Consider the following 27,446-nt stretch of genomic DNA (forward strand, 5'->3'; position numbering starts at 1 on the left):
TCCTGAGAACAAACATTCTTCCTGTACCCCACCACCCTGACATCTTTCTGGAGCCTTTAGCAGTAAGTACAGCAGGTGCAGTGAGTCGCCCCACATGGGGACATGAGAAGGAACAGCAGTAAAGACAGAAGTTGCCATTAATAAGCCGTAGCTCATGCTTTTGAACCTAGATGATCTTTTGGATTGTCAGCTACCATGTCCAGCCTTCTTCCAAGGAGCCCTGCCTAGGAACATAGTATTAGCAGGCTTTTCCATAATATTGGTCTCTAAGCTTCACTGCCTTTAAGCAGGAGTTGAGTTTACAGAGTATCCTGTCCTGTGTCCTTAAAGCGTGTCAAAACTTCAGGTTTTCTAAAAAGCCTTTACTAAATACACTTTGCCTTCACTTACTGGAGAATCAGCAGAAACAGGATTCAAGACTGGGAAGAAGACTCAGGAAATCTTGCACCTCCCCAGAGCTGCTTTATTGCATGGCTTTACCAGTCATCAGTGAGGAGGCCCTAGACCCATGCAAGGAGATGGGGAACACCTGCACTCTGCATGGCAGATGGGTCCCTTGCAGCTGTGCAGTCAGATGGGGCAGGGTGAGGAGTGGTGCTCGGCCTCCCTGCTCCAGGGCAGGCCCTGAGATCCCAGCTGATACAGCCTGGCAAACCAGGAGGAGGCAGCGTTCAGGCATCAGTGACCTCCATGTTCTGCAGCTGGTTCTCCAGTGTGACCTCTTTTGCCGCTTTCTTTTTGCTGCCCTCATGTTGTTTCTTCTGCTTTTTGGATGGCTCCTGGTCAATGGGTGCAGGCTTCACAAAAGGGATCAGTTCCTGGAGGCCTGGGAGGGAAGAATCAACCAAATGACCTGTCATTTCTCAGTTAAAGCCCAAGGACCGGGAAGAATGGAAGACAATGATCCCTTTCAACAATGGGGTACTCACAAGAGGGATGTGTTTCTCTATTTTCTTCCTCAGTTTGGCTTTTACAATTTTAGTATCATACCCACAGTGGCTACTTTCTCAGCTGGGCAGGCAGAGTTTGGGGGAACCTCACTTGGGGGAATTTCAAGTTTCTGTCCTGGTTTCCCTCAATGATGAACTGCGATTGGGACATGGAAACCAAATAAATCCTTTCCTCAAGTTGGTTTTGGTCAGTCTTTTATGACAGCAATAGAAAGCTAACTAGAATAGGGACTGTGTTCCACATGAACGTGGTACACCTGCCAAGAGCCCGCTATTTAGAAGAGTATGGAGACGGGTGAAAGAGGAGCTGAACCTGGGGGCATGAACTCCTTCAACTTCTCAGGCACAATGATGCCCGTCTCTGTCTGGTAGTTCTCTAGGATGGCACAGATGGTCCGGGTGGTGGCGCACATTGTGGCGTTAAGCATGTGGACAAACTCCACCTGGGAAGAGAGGGTCAGAGAGGGAAAGTTAAATTTGGCCCCCAGCTGGTCTTATTGATGACCGGGAACCATTCACTTAGCCAGAACTCCCAATCCAAAGGATGTCTTCTACCCATCTTTAACTTTGTAAAACTTCAATTGTTTGGTATTTATTGCCTGAGATAACTCTAGGAAGACTTCTCATGTTTGCATGCGTGACAAGTGGTTCAACCCAGTATTTTCTTAATTTTTTGAGATACAGTCTTACTATGTAGCCCTGGCTGGCCTGGGACTCAGAGATCCACCTGCCTCTGCTGGAACTAACAGTGTTGCCAACATGCCTAGCCAGGTTCTGGTATTTTGAGGGGAGCTGTTGGGAAAGAAGAAAGCACCACTGTAGGCCCTCTTCTAAGTCATGCCAAACCCAACGTGGAAGAGATCAGGGTCTAAAGACTGGGTTTAAGAGATGAGCTTACAACCCGGCCTTCGGTGAAAAGAGGGAAGACACTGCCTTCAACTCTGGAGTTCAGGAAAACAAAGCCAAAGAGAGAAAAGCTTGAATTACCTTGTAGAATAGACCCAGACTCAGGTTTCTATCTAAAAGAACCCAGTCCTGATCTGGTAGAAGTCATTTCCATGTTTTTTTTTGAGTCTAGACTGAGCTATGATGCTCCATGGTGCTGGCAACTGATGTGCTCCCAGGGAGGAGACAGGAAACGTGCCCTGTGCAGAAGCCCTGCTGCCTGCCTCTCCCTGGGAGCCGTCTACCTTGTCCATCATCTTCTTGGTCTGCCCATATCGGATTCGGAGCCGTCGTGCCTGGTAATCTGTGCAATTAGAGCAGGAGACCAACTCACGGAAGGCGCCTGAGCCTGGAAACCAGGCCTCCAGATCGAGCTTTTTACTGGCGGCATGATTCAAAGAGCCTGTAAGGAAAACCCCCTTAGAATTCAGCAAGGAGGGATAGGATTTCAGAAGGCTGATGAGCCTGAAGAATCCTCCACTTTACGCCCTATCTCCAGAAGTGAAATCACATTCCAATCTCATCACCAAACACTCCCAAAGGAGAAAAGTGTGATATCTTAATCAATATGGGCAAGGAGTGGGACTGAGTGCTCGCTCTTTGTGCAGAGGCTCAGCTGGGGAAAGTGATCTGTGGGACACAGGAAGAGATGAGGGTTTCATACCTGAGACAATATTCACAATGTGGTAAGGGATCCCCAAAGACTGGTAGAACTCTTCTGCAGTGGTGATCATCTCTTCAAACATCTCCCATGACTTGTTGTCATGGGGCGATGAATACACGAACTGTTCAATCTACAGAGAGAGACCCAAGGAGACAGGGACAGCAGTGAGGACTGAATAAACTGAAGGCCTGAAGTGGAGACATTCTAGCAATGATCGAGTCTCACAGCCAAGCTGCATCCTCAGAGAGGGGGACCAATGCTGAACTAGACTGGACTGTAACAGTCAGGACAATGGATTCTATCTGGAACCATCAGCAGGTGCCAGCTACTAAGTGCCTAAAACATATTCACTGGTTCAATGCTCACAGTCAGCTTAGGGAGGAGGATATCCTCACCATTCCATCTTTTTACAAAAGTTACACTGTTGGTAAGTGGTAGAGTTGGCATAGGGATTCAGCCTGGTTCTAGTAATGCTCAAAGTCACTCCATGTATCCCCTAGACTCTGCTCCATAAAGATTTCAGCAATGAGCAGAAAAGCTAGGGCTAGTGGAACTCTGAGAACACAAACCTTGTCTCTCCTATGTACATCTGGACAGGTAAATAGGAGAAATCTACTCCCTACTCTGATCGCCTCACCTTTTCAAACTGATGGACTCGAAAGATGCCACGGGTATCACGGCCATGGGAGCCCACCTCCTGACGGAAGCAGGTGGACAGGCCTGCATACTTGATGGGCAGGTCCTCAGGCCGGAGCCACTCGTCCCGGTGCAGAGCAGCAATGGGCTGCTCAGAGGTGGCAATTAGGTATTTCTCGTCATAGGAGTTGTCGTCAGACTTTTCACTGCCTTTGCCAATCACCTGTAGGAAGAAGGACGTAAGCTAGTGAAGACTGTAAGAGACCACAGGAAAGATACAGTGATGGGCCACAAAGGATTTCCTTCAATCCCTGCCTGGCAGTGGGGAAGGAATGCTAAGGCAAGGGAGGCAATCATCTGTTCAAATAGGAGAGCCTACTAAAGCTCAAAGCAATGCATGGTGCATGCCTACAATTCTAGCACACCAGAGGCAATTCAGGCCAGCCTGGGCTATACAGTGAGACCCTGACTCAAAACAAAAATAACAGTCATAAAAAACAATCAAACAAAACCCACCCAAAAACCAAACAAAAAACACCCATAAGAACAAAGAAATGAAAATTAAGAGTTTAACAACAACATGCATAAATAATAGTAAAAGGTAGGATGCTGGCAGATGTGCAACAAACCTATGCTAGTGGATATATAAATTAATCCACTCAACAAATGTTTGTGCTAAGTCCTTTTGCAATGTGCAAAATGCAACAGTCTGCTTTCCTTGCTTAGTTATTCTAGCTGGAATGATCCTTGTAGAATGTACTTGGGTGTTTGGCTGAAGAAAAGGATGTGGGAAGGAGAGCTACACAGGCTAGGGGTGCAGCGCAAAAGTGGAGTGTTTGTCTAGCAAGCATGAGGACTTGAGTTTAATCTCTAGCACCACAAAAACAACTCAGATGAGCCTAATTGGACTTGCCATTAAGAAATGCCCCCACTTCTGTCAGAAGAATCTGGAAGGGGAGGGACAAGTAGATGATCTTGGTGGACAAGTCTTAGCAGAGATAGTCTAGAAATTCTGTGTGCTGGGCAGACTGTGGCTATACTTGGTGTCAGAGCTAATTAGAAGGACACTCTGCAGTTCAATTTGAATCCTCTGGTTCTCCCTTAGATGTTCCAAGTCTGAGCAGAAGCCATGAACTAGAAGGTACCCTGGTCCCCAGACAAGTAGTCTTTTCCTATGGAAGCTTCTAATCTAGAGTGAGGGGTGAAAAGAATGGGGCAAGGAATTTCCTTTTGTCTAAGCATCCGATAAAATGGTTCTTTTCTAAGTCCCTGGTGATAAATACATTTAAATACATTACATAGATTTCCAGGGGGAAGATGAAAGACATTGGTTTCTACACTGTCTGATGTGGTCGGTGCCAGCCACATGTGGTTTACATTAAAATTAACCGACACTAAAAACCTGTTGGGCTAGTGAGATGGCTCAGTGGATAAAGGCACTGCTATCAAGCCTGATGACCTGAGTTCAATCCCTGGAACCTACATGGTGGAAGGAGATATTCCTTTGACCTCCAAGCCATGGCATAACCCATGCCCCCAAACAAATAAGTATAAAATAAAATAAAATCAACCTTGCAAACAGCCAGGTGTGGTGGTATACACTTATAAATCTAGCACTCAGGAGGCAGAGGAAGAGGATGATAAATGAATTTGAGGCCAGCCAGGGCTATATACAGCAAGACTGTGTCTCACAGAAACAAAAAACCTTGCAAGCAGGACATTGTGGCACAAGCCTGTAACTCCAGTACTCAAGAGGCTGAGGCAAGGGGACTGCTGCAAAGTGACTCAAAGAACCAAATAAAATACAAAACAACAAAATACAGAGAGCCATACCCGATGGTACAAGCCTGTAATCCCTGCCAATCGAGAGGCTGAGGCAGGAGAATTCCGAGTTCAAGGCATGTCTGTGCTACAAAGTGAATTCAAGGCCAGCCTGGGCAATTTAGTGAGTTTCAAAATAAAAGGGATGGGCGGTCTGGAAAGATGGCTCCACAATGATGCACACTGGATGCTTCTGCAGAGGACCGGAGTTCAGTTCCCAGCACCCGCATGGCAGCTCACAACGGCCTGTGACTCCAGTTCCAGAGGATCTGAGGCCCTCTTGTGGCCTCTTCAGGCATTACATACAGGGGGAATACTTACACCCAGGTAAAACATACCATATAATGAAAATAAAATAACAAGAGGAGGGATGGGACTATAACTCAGTGGTAGAGCATTCACCTAGCATTCATTGAATCCCTAGTACCACCTAGCCAACAGGCAGACAATAAAACCCTGAAACAAAGTTAAACATTTGTGACTAGGAATACACAGAAGACCATGTGAGAACCCAGTTGGCCATCCACAAGCCAAGGAGAGGGACCTCAAAAGAAATCAACTCCTTAATCTTGGACACTGGCCTCCATGATAGTAAGAAAATAAAATTTCTATTGTGCTAGCCCTGGTAGCACACAGCTATAATCCCAGTACTCAGTAGTAGGAGTTCAAGGACAGTCTAGTCTAGGCTACACAGAATTCAAGGTCAGTTTGAGCTATGCAGAGAGACCTTGCCTAAAAAAAAAAGCTAAAATAAAGTGGTGGCACAAGCCTTTAATTCCAGCCTTTAATCTGGGAGGCAAAGGCAGGTGGATCTCTTTGAGTTCAAGGCCAGCATGGTCTACAAAGTAAGTTGCAAGCCAGCTGGGGCTAGCTACAAGGAGACTCTGTCTCAAAAAGAAAAAAAAAACTAAAATAAATTTGCTTTCTTGGTTGTATTGGCACAATGAAAGTGTCCAACAGCCAGATACAGAACATTGTATCTGTGAATACGTGGACATGAATTCATGTGTGTATCCACCATGCTCCTTACCTTATAAAGCTCCTCATCAAACTGGCTGAGCTGTGCCACCTCCTGCATGACTTCTTTCCTCATGAAAAAGGGAGTGTAAATGGGAGTGTAGCCACGACTTCTCAAAGTACGGAGTGCATACTGGATAAGCGCCTGCTCCAGAAACACCAGGACCCCCTAAAGGAGCAGAGATAGCACTGTGGGAGTGAGGCTTCATCATCCCCATCATTAGCCTGAGGCAACACTCAGGGACAGATGGGCAAAAGACAGGACTATCCAGAGACACAACAGGTCAGTGGAGACCAAAACTGCAACAACAGCCAGGAGGTTACTTTTTGAATGTGGTATTTCATTTATTCTGTCCACGTTATAAATGTCTGTAAATGTTTAAAAAGATTTACAATATATATTGAACTCTGAGATCAACCATCATGTTTTTACATCTCAATATGGGGTAGTAAGAGGATAGTCAATATAATTATGTTCAAAATCATTCAGGTCAAAACTTATGTTTAGTCTTAGGATATTTACACACAACTCAGTTTAAGGGTGTTAAGTTCTTGGCTTTAAGAAAGAAGAATTTGTTTACTTCACTAATAGGACTATCTCTTGGTGCTGAGACGGCTCTTCTTGGTACGATGGTGGAAAATTGCCGCCATTGCTACAAAGTATGATTTATGGCTTTGTTTTTAATCTCTCAATCTGGTTTCAATATTGGGCAGTTGTTTACCTTTCTACCCCCTTATTGCTATTGCAATTGGTTACCTACTCTTATTTGAATTAACACGATGAATGCCTCTCGACTTCACTCATACAACCACAGTAACTATGCTAAGAATCAACAACTGAAAAACTAGTCAGATTTTCTTTTTCCTTTTTTTCTGGTCTTTTTTTGAGACAGGGTCTCCCTGTAGCCCCAGCTGTCCTGGAACTCACTATGTAAACCAGGCTGGCCTTGAACTCACAGAGATCCGCCTGCCTCTGCCTCCCAAGTGCTAGGATTAAAGGCATGTGCCACCACACCCAGCAATTTTTTTTTTTAATTCTTTAATTTTACTTTATTTTTGTGAGACAGGGTCTCACTATGTAACTCTAGCTGGCCTGAAACTCAAAGAGCCACCTGCCTCTCCCTCCCAAGTGCTAGAATTAAAGGCATGCACCAACATGCCAGGAGATTCTTAACAAAGGCCAACAGCATATCACTGGGCACTCTACTTACAGAATTGTCTTTAAGAAATCAAAGCAGCCACCACTGTGATCCATGCTAGTAATCCTAGCACTTGGGAAGCAGAGGTTGGAGAGGTACCATGAGTCTGAGGTGATCCTGGGCTCTGTGCCTCAAATCCTCCCCATGAAAACAGACCAAAGTAAAGGAATTGCTCAGTCAAGGTGCATGAAGTTTTCCTGTGCTAATTCTTTTTTTTTTTTAAATCAGTTAAAAAATTTAAAATTTCATGTGTATGAATGAATGCTTTGCCTGCATGTATATAAATGTACCATGTGCATGCAAACCCAGAACCCAGAATGGCATCAGATCCCCTAGAACTACAGTTATCGACAGTTGTTAGCTGCCATGTGGGTGCTGAGAAGCGAACTGGGTCCTCTGGAAGAGCAGTCAGGGCTCTTAACCACTAAGCTATCTCTCCGGCCCTCTCCTGTGTTAATTCTTAAAATACTGGACTCATTTGTAATTGTGAAATGCTTAAGTGTATAATATTCACAAAAAATTTTCCCACATCCTTTTGGAAGGATTCTTTGAATTCATATGCCTTCTGCCCCAGTTAATCTGCGCCTGTTGCCACCACCTACCAGTTCTCAAAGCTGCTGGGCCTACTCAGACTGCAGGCTTATCACACTGAGTTTTGATTCTTTGTTACTTGTTTGACTGTCCAATTACTTTGAGCTCCTCAAAGGCAGAGACTGTTCTGATTCAGTCAGCAAAACATATTCATTATGGAGGATCACTGAGTGGCTTTTGTTCTATGGAATCCAGATAAGCACTCCTCAGAAACAGAATTGCATCTAATAGCTCCATGTTTGCATGCAGCGAGTACAAGCGGTGGGTTTGTGAACTTCTTTATGTATGATTAGGATTTTCTGCAATTTTTTTTTCTTTTCAGTTCCTTCTTTACCCCTACGGGCTCCCAACTCTTACCTTCAGAAAGTACCCTCGGCTACCTGCCACCACAGCTCCCTTTTCTCCTTCAAATCCATCTACCATCACCACCAGGTCCACGTGCGAGTACTTCTTTCTCACTGTACAATCGCCCCAAATCCGTTCTACTTTGTTGTCTGCATCCTAAGGAAACAAGATCAGAAGAGATACATGATTTTGTAATTCTGCAACCTTCACTTTCTCAAGCCCTACTGAAGAACAACAGAGCTTTGCATCTACTGCTTAAACCAAGCACTAGCTTTTTGGTCTTGTGTAGAGTGAACGGGGAAGGGAATTTGCTATTCAGATAAATTATTTACAGAGTCCCAGAAGCAGCCCTCGTCATGAAATTAGAAATCTTGATTTTCTAAGAGAACCTATAGTATTCTCTGAGTCTGTTTCTCTTTTACCCTTTTAAATGACTCCTCAAAAATCATGCACAAGAACCCGCCTCCGACAATCAGCATCGCCTGGGGTACAGAGGAGAATGCAAGATTTATTTTCTACAGATGCTCATTGGTCTTGGAGCCACATGAAGGCGGGCTCAGGGCCCTGACCTCAGAGTCTGCTCTGGCTCCAAGGCCTCCCGCATACCCCAGACAGCAGTGAGTTCAGTGTTCACTAGGGAATGAATGAAAGAGGCACAGATGGGCCCAGCCACCACTGGGATGTCTGGGAACAAAGGCTGGGCTCAGAGCAGCTTTATGCTGGGGAAGCTCCCGCTCAGCAGGAAACTTTTATCATGCAGATTTCCCTTCAACCTGCAGCTTCACATCAGGGTGTGGGTGAGGGGGTTAGGTTGATTTAGCAGATCCCTCCCACAGAACTAGCTGCTACCCCGGGCAACACGACCGGGCAACACAACGCAGAGGACAGCAGCCCTATTTAGAAAAGATTTCTGTGCCAGGAGTCTCCTCCTACCTGCTGTCCCTGCCACTTCCCAATCAGGCAGGGATCTGACTCCTGCAATGCTCAATTGGTGGGCAGAAGGAAGACACAAAGCCTGCTTCTGACAGAGCACCAGTGTTGAGGGGTTCTCCTCCCACCCCAACCAGCAGACAGGGAGGGAAGCAGCCTCTGGCCACTGCAAGGCTCAGCCCCACCTACCTCATCGTTACTGATGGGCACAGAAGGGTGCAGAAGGTTCCCAATCTCTCGGAGGCTCTCAAACCGCTCTGCCTCCAGTTTTATCCTCTCACCATCACACTTTAGGATAGCTTCATCGATGAGGAGTCTGACTTTTTTGATTTGTGATACTTTCAGAGTCTGTAGAAGAAAAAGCCAGTCTGTAGAAGAAAAATCTAGACAGTGCAGCAAGAAATTGCCAGCATCCAAACTCTGTTGTCCTCTAGTGACAACTTTCCTGGTAGCATCTTATAGTTTAGTTTGGGGGTGGGCTAAGGTCCTAGCCTAGAATATGCTAGGCAAATACTATCCATGGTAGTATTTTAAAAATTGAGCAGGACATAGTGTCCTGTGCCTGTAAATCCAAGCCACCAGGAGGCTAAGGCAGGGGGACTATAAGATCCAGGGCAGTGTGGCCACATAGTGATACACTGCCTCAAAACCAAAGTGCATGCCTGCAATCTCAGCATGCCTGTAATGCCATCATTCAGTGGGTGGAGGCAGAACTACATAATGAGTTTGTAGCAGCCTGGGCTATATGAGGCCCTGTCTCAAAATAACAACAAATAAGAACTGAAAACGAATGCTTTGAAGAACTGAGATTTTTTTTTTTTTTTTTTTTTTTTTTTTTTTTTTTTTTGTCTTTTTTGAGATAGGGTCTCCCTGAAGCCCCAGCTGACCTGGAATTCGCTTTGTACACCGGGATGGCATTGAACTCACAGAGATTTACCTGTTTCTGCCTCCCTCTGGGATTAAAGGCCTGCACCACCATGTCTAGTTTCAAGAACTGAGATTTATCTCACAGGGTAGAGTCTTGTCATATATTTCTGTAAGCATTTTTCCTTGGGGATACATGGTAGCATTATAAAGATTTGACCTCTCCTGCCACTTAGATACATCCCAGGAGTTTTAAATCCTGTGGCCCCTAAGAGAATTCTCCCTTAATTTGCACTTCCAATTTTCCTGATTGAACCAATTTAGCACTCTATTATGTATACACATTTAAATGTTCTCCAGGAAGATTAAAATTTTATTAGAAGCAAGAGACCTTGTCTTGTTTTGTATTCCTTCCCACAGATGTTTTAAACTGTGCTGATTTCTCAGGGGGTCATTTAGCAGGCCAGGTTAGGCAGGAATAGCAGCCCACCCCAACTCTTGAAGCACAACAACTTTGCCTGCCTGGTTTATACTCTTGCTATGTGCTAAGGGCTTCAAAAAAGAGTTCAGGGGCTGGAGAGATTGCTCAACAGTTAAGAGCACTGGCTGCTATGGCAGAGGACCTGGGTTTGGTTCCCAGCAGCCACATGGTGGCTAACAATGTCCATAACTCCAGTTCTGAGGAAACTGAAGCCCTCTTTTGACCTCTACAGCACTATATGCACGGGTGTACTTACACACATGCACGCATGCAAAATTCTCATACAACCAATATAAAAACAAACAAAATCAGGTATGGTGGCACATGTCTTTAATCGTAGCACTCTGGAGGGAGAGGCAGGCAGATCTTGGTCGAGGCCAACCTGGTCTACATAGTGAGTTCCAGGCCAGCTGGGGCTACAGGGAAACCCTGTCTTAAAAAACAGAAACAAAAACAAAAGACAAATTAAAAGTAAAACAAACCACTCATACACATAAAATAAAAACAAAATCTTTATCTTACAGCCAATAGATCTGCAGTGAGGTCATCAAAATTCAACACATTCTCTGGAACAGATTCATCACCTCCCACTGGCTCTTTTTTCTGCAGGAAGAAAAGTCAAATTAGTCGATTAAATTTTTTTTCTAATATTGTTTTATAAAAGTACATACCAAATTTAGTATGTCATAAAAACTAGTCACAGACTATACTACATCAAGTTGCTACATATAGAGAAAAAAAAATTAGTAAACAGATTCATGCCCTATTCTACTATTTCCTGGCTTTTTGATCCTGGACAAGTCAATAAATCCATGAGAATGCTTTTCCTACATAAAAACAGTCAAAGAAATCAAGAATGAGTTTGAAATCTTTATGAACTATTAAGACACGAGAGTATACTCCTATAATCCCAGCACCTAGGAAGTAGGGCAGGAAGATTGCTGTAAGATCAACACTAGCCTAGTCAGGGCTACACAGCAAGACCAGTTCTTTAAAAAAAAGAAGCTGGGGGCGGGGGGGACAGTGTAGGGGCGTTAGAGAGATGGCTCGGTGGTTAAGAGCACTTGCTGCTCTTCCATAGGACCTGAGTTCAGCTCTCAGCAGCCATGTTCCACAACTCACAACTGCTGTGACTCCTGCTCCAGAACATCTGGTGCCCTTTTCTGGCCTCCGTGAACATTCACATCTCTCTCTCTCTCCCCCCCCCCCCCCCCCCCTCTCTCTGGAATAAAATCATTATGAAAAAAACAAAAAACCTTGGTAGTCAAGAATAGACCCTGAGGGCAAATCCATGTCCGCATGCTGGGAAGAATCCCAGCACCAAATGAATGGAATGGAGGCAAGGAAAAGGACTAGAGGAAAGAATCTGGAACTCACTTATCAACACAACATGATGAAATGGGAGCGGGAGTGGCATGGCTTTCCCCTTGATTTCTCTGCTCACTACTTTTTCCAGTTAGCCAGACCATCATTTCTAATCCTTCCACACAGCAAGTCAATTGTAAGAAGACAATTTGTGCTACACAAATTAAAGTCATTATCACTGTCATTACAATGGATGGCAAAAGTGAAGGTGGCCCTGCAGGGCTAGCGGTAAAGCCAGAGTAAAGCCAGACCTGTGTGTGTGTGTGTGTGTGTGTGTGTGTGTGTGTGTCTGTGTGTCTGTGTGTCTGTGTGTGTGTATATAAAATTCTGAGATAGGGACTCACACAAATTTGATTTATGGGCAAAGATGACCTTGAATCCCTGATCCTCTAGGCTCTACCTCCCAAATGCCAGGTATTACTGGCACATGCGGCCATATCCAGCACCTCTCTCCTCTCTCTCTCTCTCTCTCCACTCTCTCCCTCCCCTCCTCTTTTCTTTTGGCGTGTATGTGTGGTATAGGGAATTGAACCTAGGGCCTTCCATATGCCAGGCAAGTACCCTATCACTGAACTGTATTTCTAAACATTTTTTAAAAATTCTATGTGTATGAGTATATTGCTTGCACATATGTAAGTGCACCCCTGTCATGTAATACCTGAGGAGGTCAGAAGTGGGTGCTGAATCCCCTGGAACTGGAGTTACAGTTGTTAGCTGTCATGTGGGTATGGGGAATCAAACCCAGGTCCTCTGCAAGAGCAGCTGGTGCTCTTAACTGAGCCATCTCTCCAGTCCCAATGAGCTATATTTCTAACCTAAGAATGCTACTACAAAAACCTCTATGGTTGCACTGTGGAAGGTGAAGCTACCCTGAACTACATAGCGAGACTTGGTCTCAAACACAGACACATAAAACAAAAAGTCAAACACTCAGCTGGCACTGTCTGAACAGAGGCCTCAAAGAATACTTAGGTAGGGGTATACATGGGTCTAAAAGTATTAACTGTGGGATCTTTGGCCTGCAGATGCTTAACCTTCTCGAGTCCCACAGGAATGAGATGGTAAGTTGCTGGTAACAGTTTCCACAGCTGAAAGCATAATAAAATGCTGTCAAAGGATGCAGACTATCATGCAGTATAAGATGTTGGAATTCCAGGAGGCCTTGTGCTACACTCTTCACTGGTTCTGCTTCTAAAATGAGTTTTTATTTTCAGTATAGTGTTTCAAGGTTTACAACTCAAATGCATATGGTGCACTTATATACATGCAGACAAAACAATCATAGATAGATAAAAATAAGTTTTAAAGAAAAAAATTTTAAATTAGCCAAGGGGGATACAGCTCAATGGCAGAGTTGCTAATACATGTAAGGCCTTGCACTCAATCCCTAATACCAGGGGAATTAATGTTATTAATGGGCTTAAAGGATGTTTTGAAGAAAAGGTAAAAACAGAAGCTGTTCTATTCCACAGCAAAAACTGAGCTGAAACTTAACATTCTTCATATATAAGTCATTTTTGAGCTGGGCATGGCGGTATATACCTGCAATCCCAGCACTCAAGAAGCACAGGCAGGAGGATCAGGAGTTCAACGATAGTCTCTGATACAAAGGGAGTGTGAAGCTAGCCTGGGCTAATGAGAGGATGGAGAAAGTAAGACAGAAAGTGAAAATGGCTGAGGATATATAGCTCAGTTGGTAACCAGAGTGCTTGCCCAGCATGCACAAGGCACTGGGTTCAATCCCTAGCAACACACGTAACAGATTGTGATGACAAACATCTATAATCCCAGCTATAATGCAAACTTGGAGTCACTGTAGGACATGAGACCCTATCCTCAAAAATAAAAGTTAAGCTCAGTGTGGTGGCGCATGCCTTTTATCCCAGCACTTGGGAGGCAGAGGCAGGCGGATCTCTGTGAGTTCGAGGCCAGCCTGGTCTACAAAGTAAGTTCCAGGTCAGCAGGGGCTACAGGAGACTTGTCTCAAAAAGACCTAAATAAATAAATAAATAAATAAATAAATAAATAAATAAATGAACAAACGTTAAAAAAGAAAAGGATTTTTTTTGGCTGCAGACTACTAATTGCTTGACATCTATCATAACACAATTGCTGAACTATTACAATGTTCTAGAAATTGTGCTGAGCTTTCTTTTCTTTTGGGAGGTAGGAGGTGAGAGGAGGACAGAAGACTCTCTTATGCAGCCCAGGCTGGTCTTGGACTTACTGTCGTCTCCTGCCTCATTCTATCCACTGCTGGTTATAGGTTGTATGCTCAGTTTATGCCAAATTTTCTTTTTTGAAAGATTTATTTACAGGTGCTTGGGAAATGCCCTATGTGGGTGCTAAGATTTGAACTCAGGTCTTCTGGAAGAGAAGTACAGGTTGAGAGCAGCACATGGAGCCATCTCTCTAGCCTTCGTGCCAAGTTTTCTACACTTAAACTAAGCAAAATAAAACAAAAAACATGAACAAACAAAACAAAAAGCCCAAGTTTCAGACATTAACTTGCCTAAAAGGTACACAGCTAAGAACAGGCCAAGGCAAGACAGGAATAGCAAAATTATCCTTTTCCCCAGAAACAGGACTGCACTAAGACAAAAACTCTGAAAACTGTCAGACGAAAACCTTCCTGCTACCACAGGTTGGGCTCAGAAAAGTAATGGAAAGGAAGGCTTGTAAGAACAGAATAGACTACTGCCTAGTGTGTCAAGAATCTTTCCTGGCTGGGCATGGTGGTACACACCTTTAATCCCAGCACTTGGGAGGCAGAAGCAGGCAGATCTCTGTGAGTTCAAGGCCAGCCTGGTCTACATAGTGAGTTCCAGGACAGCTGGGGCTACAGGGAGACCCTGTCTCAAAAAGACCAAAAAAAAAAAAAAGAATCTTTTCTGGGCTAGATGTGGTGGTGCAGGCCTTTAATCGCAGCACTTGGGAAAAAGAGGCAGACACACCCCTGTGAATTCAAGGCCAGCCAAGGATACATAGGAGATGTTATCTCAAAAAAAAAAAAAAAAAAAAAAAAAAGGGCCGGGGGCTGGAGAGATGGCTCAGTAGTTAAGAGCACTGATCAGTCTTGTAGAGGTTCAGTTCCCAGCACCCACTTGGAGACTCACAACTGTCCATAACTCCTGGCCTCTGCAGGCATTGCATGACACAGATGCACTTTACTTACATGCAGATAAAACACCCAAACATAAAATAAAAATAACCCCCTACATTCCTGAAAACAAAAGACAACCTACCATAGGGTCACTGGAAGTGGCTCTTTGTTCCCTGCTTCCTTCTTTTTAAAATAAGTCAGTTGCCGTAGTCACCCCCCCCCACACACACACCGTGACACTCAGTATCTCAGAGAAATTATATGATGAGTTAGAACTTCAGTAGCTTTGGTAAGAACAAGATCAAATAGCTCTGCTCCAGCTCAAGTCTGCCAATTCTCTTACCTTCATTTTCTCACCGATTGTCTTGCTGCATAAGTTCTTCAGTTTGTTCAAGTTGTCTGCCCGAAATCTGCCTAAAAATGAAAAAGTCAACAATATGCCAAAGATGCACATCAAGAACCTTCCTGACCTTGGCTCCCGGATACCTGCTATGGTTTGGCAAGTATCCCAAAGACTCCTTCTACTAAAGGCTTGGTTCTCAGCTTGGCAGAATTGGAAAGTGGTAAAACCTCTAAGAGGTGGGACCTAATGGGAGGCCACAGGTGAGTTGGGACATGCCATGGGGACAGAGATGGAAATGCAGCTCTTTCTTTCTCTCTGCTTCTTAGCTGCCAAGAAAGAGGTGAGCAGCCTCCTTCATCACATACTCCTAAAATGATTTACCACCTTATCAAAGGCCCCAAACCAATAGGTCCAGCAAACTGGAACCTACAAAACTGTGAGCCAAAGCAATTATTTTTTCTTTAAAGACAGGGTGTTGCTACATGGTCTTGGCTAGCTGGCCTAGAACCTGTTGACAATCCTCGTGCTTCTGCTTCCCAAGTGCCAGAATTACAGGTGTGTGCCACCATACCTGACTCACCCAGTGCTGATCTCTGCTGTAGACCTCTAAAGTTAGTTGGCAGAGATTGGTGGCTACAGCCGGTTATCCCCAGTATCCTAGTGACAAGGAAACAGCCAGTCTGAGGTTGAAATTGCAAAGTATCATAATCTGGGACTGGAGAGATGTTTCAGAGGTTAAAGAACCCAAGCTCAGTTCCCAGCATGCATGTCAGGTGGCTCACAACTGCCTGTAACTCCAGCTCCAGAGGGATCCAATGCTCTGGCCTTCAAGGGTACCTGTGCACATAGCCTCCATGCCACCCCCCACATACCCAGATATACATAAATAAAAATAGAAACAAACCTTTAAAAAGAATCATAATCTATTCATTACCACAGAGCAACACAATCAAGGCACTTAAGAGACTCGCCTAACCAAAGCCTACCCAGTCATCTTAAAATTCATTGGAAGAAGCTATGTGATGCTTTTTCAACAGCTGTTTATACATGCACATATCATTGGTTCTGTATATCCAGTGGCCTTGCTGAAGTTACTTAATAGGTCCAATTCTGTATCTCACATCAAGTCATATGCAAATCATGAATTTACTTCTTTCCCAATCTTTTTTTCTTGCCCCACAGTATCTGGTTTGAAACATTCACCAGGACATTAACTAGAAGTGATGATAACAGGTGTGGTAATGGAAAGTGACTAACATAATACTGATCTCTGTTTATAGTCAAAATGGACACAGGGCTGGGAGTGGTGGTGCACGCCTGTAATTATAGCACTTGGGAGGCTGAGGCTGGAGAATCTTGAATTCAAGGCCAGCCTTTATACTCGCTCATGGAATATCAACCATTGCAATCACTTTGGAAAACTGCCGATATCTATTAAATATGTACTGCTGTTGACCCAGAAATTCCACTCTTGGGTACACACGCAACAGAAATGAATGCTAAAGGCATAAACAAGAATGGACACAGAGAAGCTGGGGAGATGGCTCAGTTGGTAAAGTGCTTGCTCTGAAAGCATAAGGACCTGAGTTCAGACCCCTAGCACTCATGTAAAAAGAGCTGGGTACAGAAGTGTGTGGCTATAACCCCAGGGCTTGGGAGGCAGAGAGAGAAGATGTGTTGGTCTTGCTGGCCAGCCTGTATAGCCAATTAGTGACCTCTAGTTTCACTGAGAGACCTTGTCTCAAAAATAAATAAATAAATAAATAAATAAATAAGTGCTGAGCAATTTAACCTCTGGCCTCCACATGTATCTTGCACATATGTGTACCTGAACACACACACACACACTCTTATAACAAGAAACAATAGTATTTGAGGTGGATCTGTTAACTGGCTTGGTTTAACCCACTGTACATCAAGCGAGATGTGTTGGCATACGCCTATATCCTAGGAGTTCAAGGTCATCCTCAACTACACAATAAGCTCATAGCTAGCCTGGATCACATGAAACTTTATAAAAACAAGTCAATTTACAATAAACCTTTTTTAAAAAATGTCCAACTGGGCATTGTGGTGCATGCCTATAATTCCACTCAGCATTAAGGTAAAAACCAGGGGCATGGTGGTATACACCTTTAACCCCAGCACTTGGGAGGCAGAGACCAGCGGTTCTCTATGAGATCGAGGCCAGCCTGGTCTACATAGTGAGTTCCAGGCCAGTAAGGGGTACAGGGAGACTCTGTCTCAGAAAACCAACCAAACAAAAAAGTTCTAGCCCAGCATGGGATATATAATGAGATCCTGCCTCAAAACCCAAAAGAAAAATGTACGCAGAAGTTCATAGCATCTCCAAACTGCTAACAACCCATTTTGGCCAAATGGTACTGCTTATTTATTTAGTTACATATTGTGTGTGTGTGTGTGTGTGTGTGTGTGTGTGTGTGTGTGTGTGTGTGTGTGCATGGGCACACATGTGCCACAGCATTCGTGTGGAGGTCAGAGGACAACTTGAGGGAGCTGGTTCTCTCCTTCTACCATGGGGATCATCAGGCTTGGCAGCAGGCACCTTTACCCACTGAGCCATCTTGCTGGCCCCAAATGGCATTATTTAGATATACCAATCAATTCTACTGGCGTATGTATACAGTGGAAAACAGCACAGTAATGAAAACCAACCACTACTACATGAGACATGTTTGAAGCCAGCAATGACAGAACATGTCCACAATCCCAGTACACAAAAGGTGGAAACAGAGTCAAGGTCATTCTCAGTTACACAGTGACCTCAATGCCAGCCTGGGCTACTTAAGAACTTGTCTCAAAAAACAAAACCCACCTTCCCCTCAAAACAAGGGAACATATTTAAGAGGAAAACCATATACGAAAGTATATACTACTGACCTGGAAGTCACCTCTCCTGAAGGCTAGCTCTCATAGCTTTGGAAAGCACTATGCAAGCTGGTATGGGAGACCAATCAATGGTCCAACCCCAGCTTCAAGGCCTAAAAAACCACATCAATGGCCAGCACAGCAAATGACATTGGTGCAGTAGTGGCACTTTTATCTTGGGGGTAATCAACAACTACCTAATTAGACTTAAAGCCCACTCAATGGGAGGAAACGCATGACTGGTACTGTAAACCTAGCCAAATAGCCAGAGGGGACATAGATCTTAGAGAAAACTCTGACTGTCACATCCCTAGACAAATATAATTTCTGTGTGCAAAATATAGATCCTTAAATTTACAGACAAGTATCCCAGTCACCACCCATCAAAGCAGCTTCTTCTTCAACACACAGAGATTATTACAGAGTTATACCCACTGGTCACACACAGAGATTCTCTGTGAATTGCCAAAGCCTAAGTGACACATCTAGGATGCAACTCTACACCTAAGACTCACAGAACATAGAACAAGGGATGAAGAGAACACTAATGAATCTTTCAGTTCTCATCAATGAAGCTCCTTCATGCAACAGAGGGACAGGAACATAAAAGACCACAAATGGCCAAAATGCAGAAAATAGGAGTTGGCAGAGTGTGGGTTCTTGGACAGGCCTCCCATATTGAGGTCCACCCACCCAGGACTCAGGGACCATTCCAGAAGAGGGGGTGGAAAGATTGTAAGAGCCAGGGAGGAGGTGCACGACCATACAGAAATGGTCTTACAGGCACCTGGAACCCTTCTCATACAAACCTACAGCAATGGTGTCAGCATGCAGAAGACCCATGCAAACTTAGGCAGCTTAAAGCCCAGCACAGAATCCCGGGTGTGGTGGCTATGCCTTTCTTTAATCCCAACACTCAGGAGGCAGAGGCAGGAAGCTCTCTGTGAGTTTGAGGCCAGCCTGGTCTACATAGTGAGTTCCAGGACAGCTGGAGCTACAGGGAGACTCTGTATCAAAAAGAAAAAAAAGACAGAAAAAAACCAGCACAGAACCCAAACTTAGTTGAAGAATTATTGGCAGCTGATTACTGCTGGGTGAGGAAGACCTGATCTTCTTGAAGAGAGAGACTCTAGATAGGCTGACGAAACCTCCGTGGATGAACTTGTACTGAGAGACATCTTGGGACACTAACTTTACATAATAGGCCTTAATACAAATGACAGAATGTATGAACTCCAGTCGGGGGTTATGGGAGGGTCTCAAAGGGGAAGGGGGTAAAAGATGATTTTATATATGAAATACACAAAAATTCAATAAATTTTTTTTAAGTTTAAAAAAAGTATATACTACATAAATCCTTTTATCTGAAGTTTAAAACCCAAAGTGAGGCAAAATTTTCTATGCTGACAGATCAGAATACTGCTGTTTTGAGGTGGGTTTGATTGGGAGGGGCATGCATATAGGAGCCTGATGGGAAGTTACAAACCTCTTAGGTTTTACTAGGAGATGGTTACATGTTACAGTGTAAACTAAGCCAGCTGTACTTTATTGAATATGTTACATCTCAATAAAAAGACATTTAGAGACATTGAAGAGAGGTTAAGAGCACTTAGTGATCTTCCAGAGGACCTGGGTTCAGTTCCCAGCACCCACATGGTGACTGACAACCACCTGTAACTCCAGTTCCAGGGGATCTGACAGCCTCTTCTGACCTCCATTATGTGCATGACACATAATGTACATGCAAACATGCAGGCAAAACACTCATGCATAAAAGAAAAATAATTAAAAAGAAAGTTTAGAGGCAAGCAGATTGGCAGAGACCTGTAACCCTAGCACTTGGGAAGTGGAAGCAAGGGGATCAGAGCTCAAGGTCATTCTTGATTACAGAGCAAGTTTGAAACCAGCCTGGGCCACATGATACCCTGTCTCCAAAAAAAAGAAAAGAAAAATAGAAACAGTTTAGAAAGTATATGCATGTGGGGCTAGAGAGATGGCTCAGTGGTTAAGAGCACCAATTGCTGTTGCAGAGGACCTGGCTCCATTCCCAGCACCCACATGGTGGCTATGAACCATCCTTAATTCCAGTTCCACAGGAATCCAAAGCCCTCTTCTGACCTCCGAGGCATTGCACAACACAGGTGCACTCACATACATGCAGGCAATACACTCATACACATAAAATAAAAATAATAAATAAAATATTTTTAAAAAAAGAAAGTATGGTCAGCCATGGTGGCGCATGCCTTTAATCCCAGCACTTGGGAGGCAGAGGCAGGTGGATATCTGTGAGTTCAAGGCCAGCCTGGTCTACATAGTGAGTTCCAGGACAGCTGGGGCTACAGGGAGACCCTGTCTCAAAAAGAGCCCCCCCCCCAAAAAAAAGAAAGTATATGCACGAAAAAGACAACTTCAGAATACTCAACAAATGAGGCACTTACTATAGAAGCAGAGCTGGTGGCAAAGGGGGCGGAAGAAGGCCACAGCGCACATTGCAGGTAGAGGCAACACAGTCTTACAATGTAAGACTGTTGCAGGGCCGGTTGTGCACGCCTTTAATCCCAGCACTTGGTAGACAGAGGCAGGTGGATTTTTGTGAGTTCAAGGCCAGCCTGGTCTACATAGTGAGTTCCAGGACAGCTGGGGCTACAGGGAGACCCTGTCTCAAAAAGAGCCCCCCCCCCAAAAGATCCCTGTCCTTTGTTGCTTTCCTGAGCAGAATGGAAGGCTTCTGGGTGAGTGAAACAGGAGGAAGGGAAGCCCTGGAAGACTTTGAAGACTGTGTTAAAATGTTTAGATTCTATGCCTTGTCTGTACAGTCTCCAGCCAAATGTGAATGCTGAGCATCTGAAATGCACTGTAAATGTAAAATACATTGGATCTTGAAGACTTGTATAAGAATGCAAACTATTTCAGTAAGTTTTAATATGGATTGATGTGAATTTTAATATGGAGTATGCTAAAATACAATTTTCATATATTATCATAATTAAGATAAAGTTCTCTTTACGTTTTGTTAAACATATATATCTAAGTTTTTGTATTGGAGGTTGAGCAGAAAAGAAAGCAGCCCCTATACTTGCGTTCTATCCAGTGGCAGATTCTTATTCAGCAGGTTTAAAGACTTCAAGGAGCCAGGCATGGTAGCACATGCCTTTAATTCCAGCACTCGGGAGGCAGAGAGGCAAGCAGATCTCTGTGAGTAAAAGTCCAGCCTTGGTCTACACATAGTGAGTTCCAGGTCAGCTGGGGCTACAGAGAGACCTTGTCTCAAAAAGACAAAAAAAAAAAAGGAGCTGGAGAGATGGCTCAGCGGTTAAGAGCACTGACTGCTCTTGCAGAGGATGAGAGTTCAATTCCCAGCACCCACATGGTGTTAACAACCATCCATAACTCTAGATCCAGGGAATCCAACACCCTCTTCTGACCTCTGAGAGCACTTACATGCATGCAGGCCATACACTCAAGACACATAAAAATAAAAAAAATTGCTTGGAAAAATCCAGGTGTGACTGCCTTATATGCAGGTAGAGGGATGAATGAAATGGGAGGTCCCAGCACCCTCCATCTTACCTCAGGCTATGTCCTGGCACCCTGGGGTAGATACAGTGCCACTTTCATTCTTTTTTTTTTTTTTTGGGGTCTTTTTTGAGACAGGATCTCCCTGTAGCCCCAGCTGGCCTGGAACTCACTATGTAGACCAGGCTGGCCTTGAATTCAGAGATTTCTCTACCCCAGCCTCCTGAGCGCTGGGACTAAAGACATGTGCCACTTTCATTCTTACTTCTTGGAATAGTTACAACATAGCGATAAAGTGACCTGTCCAGCATGCTGGTGAAGATGGACTGTCTGTGACCATCCTGACCAGATCCATGCTGCCTGAGCACAAGCTTAAGGCTGGAGACCTAGGCGGAGGTGTCACCTGAGGCACAAGGCACTTCTGGCCTCTTTAGAGCTACAGTCCTTTCTTCAAGTTTTCTGGTGTTACTATGAGTCCCATCTGTGGCTCATATCCTAGTCCATCATTATCAATGTAAGGCATGAGTGTAAGACCTAGGCCTGCAAGTGTAAAGATTAGATTCACATTGCAGAAAACCATGTCTGAATGTTATCTCTATGCAGGATAATGAAAATAAGAGCGGTTAGGAAGCTATTCCAGTTGTTGGAGAAAACAGAAATAAGGGTCTGTCTTCAGGCATGCACACTAAAGGTTAAGAGGAAACAACTTCAAGTGATGGTTAAAAATAAATCTCCTGCCGGGAGTGGTGGTGCACGCCTTTAATCCCAGCACTCAGGAGGCAGAAGCAGGAGGATCTGTGAGTTCAAGGCCAGACTGGTCTACTTAGTGAGTTCCAGGTCAGCTGGGGCTACAGGGAGACCCTGTCTCAAAAAGACCAAAAAAGAAAAAAAAAGCAAAAACAAAACAAACCCCCCTCAAAAAAACCACATCTTCAGGATAGTACATTAGGGAGAGGATAGAATGCTTGTCGTTGGCAACGGATTTCAGATGCACTGAAATCAAGTGGCTCTGGGAGTAGAGCCAAGACAAATATGTAAGTTAAAAAGACGAAACTGCAACTCCCATGTTGGGAGTTACAGTTGTGGCACTCTCCAGTGTGGTATTACAACTCTAGTTATGGTGGACTCTTGTGTTCTCCAGAGTCCTAGGCCATACCTTGAAGTCTATGCAGTGACAAATGGGTATAGCTGCTATACAGAGTTTGGGGACATTTATGGTGTCCTCATCAGGATGTACAATCTGAGCTCTTCATTGATTCTGGTTTTAAGTTTTCATTGCCACCAGTGATGGAAGACCACATTCTCTGAAGTTCAAGATGTAAAAGAACCTTGACACAACATCTGTCAACGTCCAATTTGACCAACCAGGGGCTTTGAAAAATACTACACTACCTCTGGATACAAAAGGAATATTGGAAAGGGTCATCAAGTAGGCCAGCTGGAGCTAGAGAAACACCCTGATTCAAAACAACAAACTTTTGTTTATAGGATATATGTATTTTTTAATATTTTTACTCATTATTTTTATGTGTATGAGTGTATTGCCTACATGTATGTGAGTGCACCCATGTCATGCAATACCGTGGAAGTCAGAAGAGGGTTCCGGATTCCCCTGGAACTGGAGTTAAGGACGGTTTGTAGCCGCCATGTTGGTGCTGGGAATCAAACCTGAGTCCTCTGCAAGAGCAGTTAGTGCTCTTAACCTCTGAGCCATCTCTCCAGCCCAAGACATAAAAAATTTTTTTTTTTTTTTGGTCTTTTTGAGACAAGGTCTCCCTGTAGTCCCAGATGTCCTGGATTCACCATGGAGATCAGGCTGGCCTCAAACTCACAGAGATCCGCCTGCCTCTGCCTCCGTATTGCTGGCACGAGGTGGCGCACACCTTTAATCCCGGCACTTGGGAGGCAGAGGCAGGCGGATCTCTGTGAGTTTGAGCCCAGCCTGATCTCCATGGTGAATCCAGGACATCTGGGACTACAGGGAGACCTTGTCTCAAAAAGACCAAAAAAAAAAAAAAAAAAAAAAAAAAAAAAAAAATCTTTAAGATAGGCACAGCTTGTATGACTATAATCCCAGCAATTTGGGAGACTAAGGCAGGAAGACAGCAAGTTTGAGGACAGACAGTCTGGCCAATGTAGCAAGACCGTCTCAAAATAAAATAAAAAGGAGGGTTGAGTGTAGCTCAGTGATAGAGCACTACACAATAGGTAACACACACAAATCTTCAAGCTTGGTGTGGTGGGGTATACCTGTAATCCCAACACTAGGGAGACAGAAGCAGGAGGATCAGGAGTTTAAAGCCAGTCTCAGCTACATAAGGAGTTTAAGGCTAGCCTGAGCTATTTAACACGCTGCCTCAAACAAATTTTTTGGGTTTTTAAAAAAAAATTTTTAAATTTATTATTTTTATGTGTGAGTGTATTGCCTGCATGTATGTGAGTGCACCGGTGCCACGCAATGCCCTGGAGGTCAGAAGAGGGCATTGAATTCCCCTGGAGTCATGGCCGGTTGTTAGTTGCCATGTGGGTGCTGAGAATAGAACTCAGGTCCTCTGCAAGAACAGTCAGTGCTCTTAACTGCTGAGCCATCCCTTCAGCCCCAAATCCTTTTGTTTTATATTAATTTCTTCCCCCCAAATTTTAACTTATTCATATATACAATGTATTTTTTCTTAAAAATTTTTAATTTTTTTAGATTTTTTTTATGTGTATGAGTGTATTGTCTGCATATATGTGAGTGCACTCATGTCCTGCAATGCCACAGAGATCAGAAGAGGGCTTCAGATTCCCCTGGAACTGCAGTTAAGGACAGTTCGTAGGTGCCACGTGGGTGCTGGGAATTGAACCCAGGTCCTCTGCAAGAGCAGTCAGTGCTCTCAACAGCTGAGCCATCTCTCCAGCCCCTTAAAAAATTATTTATTTTTATGTGCATGAATGTATTGCCTCCATGTATGTTAAGTGTACCCCTGTGATGCAATGCCCACATCAGATACCCTGGAACTGGAGTTACAGTTATTAGCAGCCATGTGGGAGCTGGGCACCAAACCTGAGTAGTCTGCAAGAATAGTTGATACTCTTTTAACTACCAAGTCATCTCTCCAGCACCCCCACACCCGCCCCCTTTTTTTTTAGACAAGGTCCCCTGAAGCCCTGGTGGCCTGTAACTTGCTATGTAGACCAGTCTGGCATAGATCTCACAGACATTCGCCTGTCTCCCAAATTCTAGGTCTAAGGCATACGTCAACACCCCCAGCACAATGTATTTTTGTCCTATCTCCCTCCAACTCCCCACAACCCACCAACCTGTCTCCTTCCCAACCTGATGTCTCCTTTTTTGTAATAATTATTATTAATAGCCCCATGAGTCCAAGTAGTGCTCACCACCTTAAAAGCCAGGTGTGGAAGCACAAAGCTGTACTCCCAGTTACTTGGAAGGCTGAGGGGAGGATTGCTTGGGCCCATGAGCTCTAGACTAGCCTAGGCAAAATAGCCAGACCTCACCTCAAAAACACCCACTTTTTAAACTGTCCTTTGAGTTGGGTGTTGTGGTTTCATCATGTAGCCCTGGCTGGCCTGAAACTTGTAAGCAAGGCTGGCCTTGAACTCATGGAGATCTGCATGCCTCTGCCTCCCAGGTGCGGGGATTAAAGGTGTTATCACCACATCTGTTTAGACTAGTTTTATCATACACACACACACACACACACACACACACACACACACACACGCACGCACGCACACAAAGCGGGAGGGGATTTCAATCGCAGGCCTCAGATTCAAGGGTGGAATCTTCTCGAGTGAAGCAAATACTTTTTTGATACCCAAGACGCTTTTTTTTTTTTTGGTCTTTTTTGAGACAGGGTCTCTCTGTATCCCCAGCTGTCCTGGAACTCACTAAGTAGACCAGTCTGGCCTTGAACTCAGAGATCCGTCTGCCTCTGCCTCCCAGCTGCTGGGATTAAAGACGTGCGCCACCACGCCCGGCCCAAGACCCTTTTAAACAGTAAAATCAATGTCCCCAATAGACATCCATGACACGCTAGGATCGCGAATGCCTTTGCAGTGCACTGTCGTAAACCTGGCTCTCAGCTGGTTGCAGACCTATTGCATCAGACAAAACGAATCACATGTGATTGACGACTTCCGGTTAACCGGTGATCACTCCACAGCAGAAACTGGGAGGTAGAGAATTCTAGAGCTTTATTTAGCTTCAAGAAGGATGCCGATCAGTCCTAGGTTCTTGCCCTACTCTGCCAGTGTCTTTTCCAGAAAGCTACCACAAATCACAACATCCTCAATAATTATATGCCTCTTTTCTTGCCTCACAGCACCCCTACTCTTGTCTGGTCTAGCAGGGAAGAGACTTCTGATTCCTAAAGGCATGCCCAAAGGTTAATGGCCTTCCCCAAAGCTTCCGGATTATTGCTTTCTGTCAAGAGCGGTCTCCAAAGTTCCCAAACGGTGGAGTAAACACATGGTGCTGCAGATGTCACTGAGACCACAGCCTCAGATCCTATCAAAACCGGGAGACCACGCTGGCTTTGTGAAGATGTGAAAAGCACTGGCAGTGATCAAAACGTTAGAAAAGAAATTCCCACGCAGCCCCAATTCTAAAACGCCAGTCCTGGGTTGCTTCTAGGCATCCAGGGTCCTGACACCTCTCCCTGCTCGTGCGCGATGCTCTCCTTCCAAGAGCACCGGCCGCAGTCTGCACCCAGCACGCGCCGGAGGAATCTGGGCAGTCGGAGCTTCGAGGAGCGTGGGACTAGCCCTGGGTTCCAGGCTGTTTGGGGGCAGGCAGAGTGGTGGAGCCACAGTCCCGAGAGAGGTTAAGTTGTGACCTCTGGAGAGGTGACTGGGTCGAGAGATGCAGCTGAGCTTCGAACTAGGGGTACCTCGCGCATCCCAGTACTTACATCGTCGCCACTCACTGTCAGCCTTCACCAGCTGGTCCACTAGTCCCGGGTCCTTGAAGCGCTTCTCTTGCGTCTCTCGAATTAGGGCTGGGTCCCCTCCTTTATCCACGCGAAACAAATCCAGGTCCAGCACCATCTTCCTTTCTCACAGGTTAAGGGAAGTAAGGAGCGGACTGCAGCTCGCAGCCTTAGAATGACGCATTGCGCCTGCGCGCTGACCTGGTCTGGCCGCGCAGGCGCGGTGGCGCACGCGGGCTCCCCCTCTCGGCCGGGAGCGGCTGTGTTAAAGCGGAGTAGGGAAGGAGCAGTGTTGAAAGGGGTGGGTGGGGACATCCACCTCTGGCGCCTTCTTCAGAGCTCTGCCCCTTCTGTTACTGCTTTGATTTCCTCATGAAATCGTGAATGCCTTAGTTCCCTTATGTTGACGGAAATGTAGTTGAAACTATTACTTGAAAATGGTGTCCAAGCCGGGCGTGGGTACCACCACGCCCTTAATCCCAGCATTCGGGAGGCAGAGGCAGGCTAATACCAGTTCAAGGTCAGCCTGATCTACACAGCCAGTTCCAGGCCATCTGGGGCTACAAGGAGACCCTGTCTCAAAAAATAAAAATGTCCAAAATAGAGGACAATCTAACAGGACTAAGCCTTTAATCTATGATGCTATCTCCACATGGATGGTGTTAGAGCCAAATAAATTATGACACCCCGCTGGAGAATAGCTTGGTTGGGGATGAGGGCTTTCACATATCTGATCACAGTATTGACTGTGTGAGTAGAATGAGAAAAGGCTCTCCCTCTTACTGTCCCTACTCCCCAACAAACCACTGCCAAACCAACTGTAAGATGAGGAGCAAGGCTAGGGACAGGA

The 27,446-nt window shown here is 44.8% G+C and overlaps 1 protein-coding gene across 2 annotated transcripts; it reads right to left on the bottom strand.

Moving 5' to 3' along the window:
* Positions 1-412: 412 nt before the first annotated feature.
* Sars (seryl-tRNA synthetase) lies at positions 413-26,799 on the bottom strand. 2 transcript variants are annotated; one of them, XM_008850402.2, is made up of 11 exons: positions 26,579-26,799; positions 15,255-15,325; positions 10,966-11,046; positions 9,288-9,446; positions 8,181-8,324; positions 6,047-6,202; positions 3,197-3,418; positions 2,560-2,689; positions 2,141-2,298; positions 1,264-1,393; positions 413-826 (listed from the first exon to the last, which is right to left on the bottom strand). In XM_008850402.2, exons 1-11 carry the CDS (start codon positions 26,712-26,714, stop codon positions 672-674), a joined length of 1,542 nt encoding a protein of 513 aa, XP_008848624.1. In that variant the 5' UTR covers positions 26,715-26,799; the 3' UTR covers positions 413-671. The 2 variants fall into 2 exon arrangements, with proteins under 2 accessions (XP_008848624.1, XP_029410513.1); XM_029554653.1 differs by lacking the exon at positions 6,047-6,202 and having other exon boundaries at positions 632-826; positions 26,579-26,785.
* Between the last annotated feature and the right edge of the window lie 647 nt (positions 26,800-27,446).

This window comes from Nannospalax galili, unplaced genomic scaffold, assembly GCF_000622305.1.
Source record: "Nannospalax galili isolate Female #2095 unplaced genomic scaffold, S.galili_v1.0 scaffold5, whole genome shotgun sequence".
In the NCBI taxonomy this organism is placed as follows: domain Eukaryota; kingdom Metazoa; phylum Chordata; class Mammalia; order Rodentia; family Spalacidae; genus Nannospalax; species Nannospalax galili.

Excerpts from the sequence above, each read along its gene's own strand:
- Sars (XM_008850402.2), bottom strand. The coding sequence starts at position 26,714 with ATGGTGCTGGACCTGGATTTGTTTCGCGTGGATAAAGGAGGGGACCCA. Across the intron at positions 15,326-26,578 it reads TGACAGTGAGTGGCGACGAT|GCAGATTTCGGGCAGACAAC; the intron begins GTAAGTACTGGG and ends TTTCATTTTTAG. Across the intron at positions 6,203-8,180 it reads GCCGAGGGTACTTTCTGAAG|GGGGTCCTGGTGTTTCTGGA; the intron begins GTAAGAGTTGGG and ends CTGCTCCTTTAG.